This window comes from Oryx dammah, unplaced genomic scaffold (assembly GCF_014754425.2).
Source record: "Oryx dammah isolate SB20612 unplaced genomic scaffold, SCBI_Odam_1.1 HiC_scaffold_13, whole genome shotgun sequence".
Classification (NCBI taxonomy): domain Eukaryota; kingdom Metazoa; phylum Chordata; class Mammalia; order Artiodactyla; family Bovidae; genus Oryx; species Oryx dammah.
Window position 1 is genome coordinate 478,169 of NW_024070197.1, and position 9,223 is coordinate 487,391.

The window sequence follows — 9,223 nt, forward strand, 5'->3', positions numbered from 1 at the left end:
ATTTCTCACATTCATAGCATTTATAAGGCTTTTCTCCTGTGTGAGATCTCTGATGAGATCGGAGGATGCAGTTAGTGGTAAAGGATTTCCCACATTCACTGCACTCATAAGGTCTTTCTCCTGTGTGAGAGCTCGTATGATAAACGAGGGCAGATCTACATGTAAAAGATTTCACACAGTCACTACACCTATAAGGACGTTCTCCAGAAAATACTCTCTTATGTCCAGTGAACACAAAGCTGTGGTAAAAAGACTCTGCACAGTCACTGCACACAGAACTATTCTCTCCATTGTGCAATCTCTGGGGAGAAACGAGGACTGATTTGTGGCTTAAGGATTGCCCACATTTGCTGCACTTCTCTGATCCTGAATGAGTATAAATTTTTTTATCCTGATTGACAGTTGAGTTTTGTCTAAAAGATCTGCCACTTTTGATAAACAAATGAAGTCTTTCCCTAGGATGAACTCTCTGGTGCATAATAAACGTTGATTTGTACCTGAATGTTTTCCCACATTCCCTGCACACAAAACATGGCCTTTCAGTGTAGACACTCCAGTCCTGAACAAGTGTGTGTTTAGGGCTGAAGGCTTTCTCGCACTTTCCGGAGGTATGATGACTTCTGCTTGGTGAAGTTGATCTGTACTGGGTGGCTGTATTCAGCTTCTCCACAGTATAAGTGGCCTGCAGATGTCCCATGCTGGCCGGGATTTTCCCAGAAGTAAGAGGCTTCCCTGACACATGGAATCTGGGGCTCTTAAAAGATAAAGCCTCATGTACACAGCTTCTCAAAGGCATATAAAATTTTTTTGCACACGCCCCACATCTCAACAGTTTTTGGCTGCATCGTGTTCCCTGCTGCTCCACCAAGTGGAAAACATATCTCAAGACTGTACTACACTTCTCACAGGGATGGGTCTTCTGAGAAAATGGAACTGCTGTGGGAGATCCAGTCCATGGGACTCCATGAGTTTTTTCACAGGGTGTCTCCTCACCTTCTGCTCCACAGCAGCAACCTGAATGCAAAGAAACACTAGTGAAGTGCACGTTGACTTCATAGGGAGGGAGCTAGTTCACCATAAATGTATAGCCATTTCATATAAGAATGACCTTCAAAGAAATGGGATACTTTTTAAGATTAGGGAGTTGGAAATCAGTTTAAGCAGCAGCTGCTGTGCATTACTGGGTCTGAAACTGGTGGAGACCTCAACAAGAAAAGGATACAAAAGTAGAGTGTGACACAAGGAAAAGAAGCAGGGTCTAGTGCTTGTTTCTCTGTCCACAGCTTCCTGTAGGACCTTTTCTACTACTGATGCGAAGCTCAGTAGAAGGGTGTGATCACGGCCACAAAAACACAATCACAAATCATTTGCTTTTCAAGGTCAACTTAAGCATATATTCACACCTCACAGCATGATCATGATGGGCAAAGTTCAGAGAGTAACAGAGAAAGCATGGTAAGAGAAACAGGTAAGATGTTGAGTCCAGAGAGGTGGAGATGATCCCTGTGCTGGAAGTCATAGCAGAAATGACAAAGTAACAGAAATGACAGGTCAGCAAAAAGTCAACAGTGGAGGAGTAAAGGTAGAAATGGGGTGTGGTCACTGGCAATAGTACCAAAGTTTTCATTGAACAAAGACAGTTTCCTGGTATATTTTAAACAATGCCCTGATGTCACAGTCTCCCCAGCTGTAATTCAGCAGGACCAAGCCCACTGAGCTCACCGTGTCATGGCTAGAGTCATGTCCATCCCATTATGCACAAAGGATTCCTTTCCCTAAGAAAGCCATAACCGCAATTACTGGGTACATGGAGCACTGAAGGAAAAAAAAGAAAAAGAGAAAGGCTAGTAGTATTCCAGAGCAACTCAGCATTACAGCAGACCCAGGAAAGAGCACAAGTAGAGGGACATCAATAAAATAGTAGAATAGGGGATATCACCCTTCACCACCAGTGAAAAATAAACAGCTGTCCATGAAGGACATTAATCAGCCTTGGAAGACACAAGACTCCAGTGAAGAACTGACTCTTATATTCATGTACGGAAGTGAGAGTTGAGCCATAAAGAAGGCTGAGTGCCAAAGAACTGATGCTTTTGAATTGTGTTGGAGAATACTTGAGAATACCGTGGACTGCAAGAAGATCCAACTAGTCAATCCTAAAGGAAATCAACCCTAAATACTCATTGGAAGGACTGATGCTAAAGCTGAAGTTCTAATACTTTGGCCACCTGATACGAAGAGCCAACTCACTGGAAAAGACCCTGATGATGGGGAAAATTGAAGGCAAAAGGAGAAAGGGGCAGCAGAACATAAGATGGTTAGATAGCACCACTGGCTCAATGGACATGAATTTGAGCAAACTCCGGAAGACAATGAAAGACAGAGGAGTCTGCAGTGCTGCAGCCCAGGAGGTTGTAAAGAGTAGGACACAACCTAACTGTTGAACACCACCACCACCACCACCACAGCGAAACATAATAAAAGGAAGAAGCACACAGAATGGATCACTGGAAAGTGTCTTAAAAGAGACATCTGGAAATGACTAGGAAATGAGGGCTGGGCTGCCACTGGGCTATTTCTCTCAGCTACAGGGCAGGGGCCACTGCAGTCCCAGTGGCCTCTGCTGCAGAAGACATAGCTGCCTGCTCTACAGAGGACAGTGGAACTTTTGCCACTGAGTTATCTGACACTCATGGTCAGAGTGGATGCCCTGGTGAGTATGAAGGAACTGGCCGACACCCTCAGCAGGAGCTGTTGTGCTGACCCAGAAGCAGGGCTGCCACACCTCCTAAACCTGTGCCAGCATTCCAGACCCTGACTCCACCACTACACCATGTACTCCTGTGTCTCAGGCACTATAGACAACTTTGCTATAGACATGCCAGTTTGACAGAACCAAAGGCAGATTCCATGGCTGCTCCCTGGACAGCCACATATCTTAAACCAAAGCCAAGGTTGCTGAGGCTATCCAATCACCCAGACCCCAGAACCACTGTCACTCCAAAAGTGCCTGTATACCACACCCCAGGTGTGTGGATCCTCAACAGATGCACACACCTCAGACACCAGTGCTACTACAACCAATCAGGTACCCAATAGTCGACAGGGCATCAGGAAGGATCCCCTTGGTGACAAAGTCCTCTGGAAGAAAAAGAGATCAGGAGTTCCCTAGCGGCCTTCTCCACTTTAGACACCCGCAACCTTGCTGATTGAGGAATCTTGATTATCTTTACTGACACTGACTTCAGGTGAAGAAGCTGCACAGAAAACAACATAGCTGGGCCTTCCACAGAGCCAGAATGGCCACAGCCCAAACTTGAACCCACCACAGATTGAAATCTTCCTACATCAAAAACTGTAATGTGAAGCCTAGAAGAAATGACTACACCATCAAATCAGCATAAAGAAATGCAAGGCTACAGGAAACACACAAAAAATCAAAGAAACATGAAACCAATGCAGAAATATACCATAATTTATCAGAAACCACACCCAAGGAAATGGAGACCTACAAAGGGTCAAAGAGTTCAAAATAATTGTTTGACCACAGTTCAGTGAAGCAATAACAAAGCAACAATTCAACAAAGTAAGGTAAACAATACATAAACAAAACAAGTTGTTTAACAAAGAGACAAAAAGGAAAAAGCAGGTCTTCCCTGGTGGCTCCGTCAGTAAAGATTCTGCCTCCAATGTGAGAGACCTGGGTTCAGTGCCTGAGTTGGGAAGACCCCATGGAGAAGGAAATAGCAACCCACTCCAGTATTCTTGCCTGGAGAATTCCATGGACAGAGGAGCTTGGTGGGCTACAGTTCATGGGATCGTAAAGAGTCGGGCATGACTAAGTGACTAACGATACCAGCACTCACTGAACTCGTGAAGGTTGGCTGAGAGGAACAGGACTGAAGAAATCACCCCACACTTTCAACCAGTGATATTGGAGGTTCTGGTATGCCCACTCTCCAAAAAGGCACTCAGATGTGAAGAATCAACAGATAAATCGATAAATGAACACGTCGGAAATCCCTATCACATCACTGATGGGATTCTTAATACGATACAACAGGGAGCTAAGAAGACATATCAAAGTAAGAAATGGAACAATACAAGATCATTACACATATTTATAATCAAACACTTTCATGCAGACACAGAACAACTATATCCTCTTAATAGCAGTAGAGTGTCAACTAATACATGGGAAAGGCTGTTTCTACATTGACTGTCTTTATTGCACTGATCTTTTAGCAGAATTATTCTACTTGGTCTCCAAAAGAAGACATTCTACTACGCTGAAATAGCACAAACAACTTACGCTTTTACAGTCTGCTCTTACCTATTACCAGAACAGTTTATGTATTCTTACACCTTTGGACTTCTATGGGTATTAAAAACTTGAATAACGAAAGTTATGAGAACCAAGATGGTATATATATGAAGTATACACCTTCAGTTCAGTTCAGTTCAGTCACTCAGTCGTGTTTGACTCTGTGACCCCATAGGCTGCAGCATGTCAGGCTTCCCTGTCCATCATGAACTCCGGAGCCTGTTCAAATTCGTGTCTATTGAGTCGGTGATGCCATCCAACTATCCCATCCTCTGTCATTCCCTTCTCCTCCTGCCTTCAAACTTTTCCAGAATCAGGGTCTTTTCCAGTGAGTCAGTTCTCTGCACCAGGTGGCCAAAGTATTGGAGCTTCAGCTTCAGCATCAGTCCTTCCAATGAATATTCAGGACTGACTTCCCTTAGGATTGACTGGTTTGATCCTCTTGCAGCCCAAGGGACTCTCAACAGTCTTCTCCAAAACCACAGTTTAAAAACGTCCATTCTTCAGTGCTCAGCTTTTCTTATGGTCCAACTCTCACATCCACACGACTCCTGGAAAAACCATAGCTTTGACTAGATGCACTTTTGTTGGCAAAGTAAGGTCTCTGCTTTTAATATGCTGTCTAGGTTGGTCATAGCTTTGCAAGCGTCTTTTAATTTCATGGCTGCAGTCACCATCTGCAGTGATTTTGAAGCCCCCCAAAATAAAGTTTGTCACTGTTTCTAGTTTCCCCATCTACCATGAAGTGATGGGACCTTTGTTTTTTGAATGCTGAGTTTTAAGCCAGCCTTTTCACTCTCCTCTTTACTTTCATAAAGAGGCTCCTCAGTTCCTCTTAGCTTTCTGCCATAATGGTGGTATCATCTGCATATCTGAAGTTACGGATATTTCTCCCAGCAATCTTGATTCCAGCTTGTGTTTCATCCATCCTGGCATTCTGCATAGAAGTTAAATAAGCAGAGTGACAGAATACAGCCTTGATGTGCTCCTTTTCCAATTTGGAATCAGTCTGTTGTTCCAGGTCCAGTTTTTTTTTTTTTTTTTTTACTAATTATGACAACACATTTATTTCAGTTAATTCTCTGTGAAATCTTAGGTTCATAAACTGCAATGAAATTAAGGAATCTTAAAAAATGCTATAAGCAAATAAAATGTCATTGGTTCTACTAGAATCTATACTAAGGCAGCCTTTTCTCCTTTTCCTAATAAGGTTTACTTAAATCCAGTAAACTGAATACTGTAAAAAGCATAATGTATTACATCATTAAAGTGCACTGCACTGGCAATAATATTTAGTTAGAATATTTTACTGTTCTGCTGGAATTTAAAATGCCTTTCTCCACAATTTAATGAAAGTAATTATATACTTTATAAAATACAAATCATAATTTCCTTTATAAAAATTTTTTTCAAAAGTGAAAGAATATTAAGTTATAATGCATTATGCACTTGCTTTGGACAAAACGTGTTTCAGAAACAAATTAATACTGTAAACTTCTAAGCATTATTTACTCCTCAAAGCCAATTCCTTGAAAATACTGCAAAGCAGAATATAACATAAGAGAAAGCTGAATAAATGAATACCAACAATCCTTTTAATTTACTAAATGAAAATGCAAGGGCACATGCCAGGAGTTTGAGGAAGAGTATTTCAAGATTTTACGTTCATCTACTACATACTACAATTAGATGGATTTATTATCGTTTCCATGGACATGATTAGATCCAAGATTCAACCACCAAATTACTATATTGCTTTAAAAAGAAGCGTATTATTTCATAACAAAAAAGGCTCTAAAACTGCACTGTTCAACACAATAGCCACTAGCCATATGGAGGTACGGAGCACTTGGAATGTGGCTACTTCTGAAATGTGCTCAGGATATAACTATAAAATAGGCAGCAGATTTCAAAGACTTGGCACAAAAATAACATTGGTTCATGTTCTAACATTTGGATATATTAAAATTAATTTCATGTTTTACAGCTTTTAATACTATTTAAATTATTAGGATTACATGTGTGGCAAACTATTTCTACTGGACACTGCTGCTCTACAACTTAATGGTACAAATTAATTGATCCAAAAAATCAGTATGAGTGAAAAGATTTGGACTGTTAGTATTAACATTAAAAGTTGTACAAAATGGGAAGAACATTAACTTCAGAGAACTCTATTACTGGTGCCATCAATTGGTTCTATTCATGCAGTGAATTAAGAACCAGCACTCTAGTAACTGGGAGAATTAACTAAATTAGTATGCAGAGTTCATGTATATATTAGAATAGTATCTGGCACAAGGCAGAGAAATCAGTTATCTACTATTTTTAACACAGAAATTGAAGAAAACCTGTAAAAACCTAAGCTTATGATTTAACCATCTCTAAATGCTCTTTAAGCTTGTATGTTTTTGCTATGAAGTTATATGTCTCACGATATTCACAACACATGCGCTTATAAGCTAAATGACATTAAAATATCAAAGAATTTGGTTAAGAAAACTTAAAGAGTCTTTGATAGTTTTTAAAGGGTGATAGTGATAGTGATAGTGAAGTCACTCAGTCGTGTCCGACTCTTTGTGACTCCATGGACCGTAGCCAACCAGGCTCCTCTGTCCATGGGATTTTCCAGGCAAGAATACTGGAGTGGGTTGCCATTTCCTTCTCCACATGTCCAGTTTTAACTGTTGCTTCCTGACCTGCGTACAGATTTCTCAGGAGGCAGGTAAGGTGGTCTGGGTTCCCATCTCTTGAACAATTTCCCACAATTTGTTGTGATCCACACAGTTAAAGGCTTTGGCATAGTCAATAAAGCAAAAGTAGATGTTTTTCTGGAATTCTCTAGCTTTTTCTAAGATCCAACAGATGTTGGCAATTTGATCTATGGTTCCTCTGCCTTTCCTAAATCCAGCTTGAACATCTGGAAGTTCATGTACTGCTGAAGCCTTGTTTGGAGAATTTTGAGCATTACTTTGCTAGCCTGTGAGATGAGTGCAATTGTGCAGTAGTTTGAACATTCTTGGCATTGCCTTTCTTTGGGATTGGAATGAAAATGGACTTTCCAGTCCTGTGGCCATTGCTGAGTTTTCCAGATTTGTTGGCATATTGAATGCAGCACTTTCACAGCATCATCTTTCAAGATTTGAAATAGCTGAACTGGAATTCCATCACCTCCATTAGCTTTGTTCATAGTGATGCTTCCTAAGGCCCACTTGACTTCACATTTCAGGATGTCTGGCTCTAGGTGAGTGGCCACACCATCGTGGTTATCTGGGTCATGAAGATCTTGCTTGTATAGTTCTTCCATGTATTCTTGCCACCTTTTCTTAATATCTTCTGCTTCTGTTAGGTCCGTATCATTTCTGTCCTTTATTGAGCCCATCTTTGCATGAAATATTCCCTTGGTATCTCTCATTTTCTTGAAGAGATCTCTAGTCTTTCCCATTCTATTGTTTTCCTTTGTTTCTTTGCAATGAATATGCCTTAGACATCTATTTTTAACTAAATGAAAACTACATGGAAATATGGGAGACCCAGTTGATTTGCAGGAAAGATACTTAAGTTTCTGTCAAAAAATTATGACTATGGGCTTAAGCTTTTATTGTCTTTTTGTGCTTTGTGGTTTGAATGTTCAAACATATAACTCGTGTATCAGAAGAAGAGTATAATATCTGTTGAAAAAGGATAGTATCAATAATCTCATGATATTATCAGTCTTTTTGGGGGGAGTAATTGTTTCACAATGTTGTGTTAATTTCTGCTGTACAACAAAGTAAATTAGCCATATGTATACAAATATCTCCTCCCTGTTGAGCCTCCATATTTCTTACCTTGTTTAACTAAAAATCAGTCACTTGGAATTCTGTTTAGATTCAAAGTCCTTGGTACATTCTTATGTTATGGCTATTGAAAACCATTCCAAAGCAGTCACACTGAAATATATGTAAGAAATGGTCTGACTAGTCTGAGAAAACCATACAATACAAATGGAAATTTCATGTACCTGCAAAAATTCCGAGTTGGTAAAATTACCTTCATCTGTTGGGCATAATGTTTACCTTAGTAATACAATGATGACACTCATTTAAAACAAACAAACAAGAGCTTCCCTGGTGGTCCAGTCTTTAAGAGTCCACCTGTCAAAGATCCCTGGTCCAGGAAGATTCTACATGGCTCCTAGCAACTGAGCCCCTGCACAACTACTGAGCCCATGCTCCTAGAGTCTGTGCTCCACAAGAAAAGAAACCACTGCAATAAGAAACCTACATACCACAAGGAAGAGCAGCCTCCGCTCACTGCAACAAAGACCCACATAGCCAAAACTAACCAAATAAAAATGTGTTTTAAAAAAGAAACCAAACAAACAAATGGACACAAACAGAAATTTTGCTGCTAAAGAATACAATGAAATAAAGCACAATGAAGACAGTATCAACAGCCAAATTTTATTAAGCAAAAGTAAAAATCTAGGAACTTGAAAACAGGTGTTTTAATTATCCAGTGAGGAGAAAAAAAAGAGAAAGATGAAGTGAAGAAAGCATACATGGATTATGAAACATAAAGCAAAACATTATTTGTATTTTCAGAGTCCTGGAAAGAGCAGACAGAGAGAAAGGGGTAGCAAGCACATTTAAAGAAACAATGATTGAAAATTTTCTAACTAGAGAAAAAAAGAGTACACATCCAGATACATGAGGCTCACAGGTTCAATCAAAAACTTCATTGAAGCATATTATAATAAAATGGTCAAAAAGCAATTACAGCCAATTCCCTGGAGGTCCAGTAGTTAGGACCGGGCACTTTCACTGCTGGGGCCTAAGTTCAATCCCTGGTCATGGAACTAAGATCCCAAAGCCTCAAGGTGTGAGGTGTGTCTGGGAGGGGGGTGGGGGAGAGCGG

General features: G+C 40.3%; 1 protein-coding gene across 1 annotated transcript in view; it reads right to left on the minus strand.

The window, feature by feature from the left end:
• Positions 1 to 4: 4 nt before the first annotated feature.
• The window catches only part of LOC120872996 (zinc finger protein 211-like), a gene marked incomplete at its 3' end in the record, with an annotated part of 13,794 nt that continues 4,575 nt past the window's right edge, over positions 5 to 9,223 (minus strand). Inside the window, exon 3 of the mRNA XM_040253744.1 lies at positions 5 to 1,014. Within this exon, the coding sequence (XP_040109678.1) occupies positions 5 to 1,014 (1,010 nt within the window). The remainder of the gene's footprint in view (positions 1,015 to 9,223) is intronic.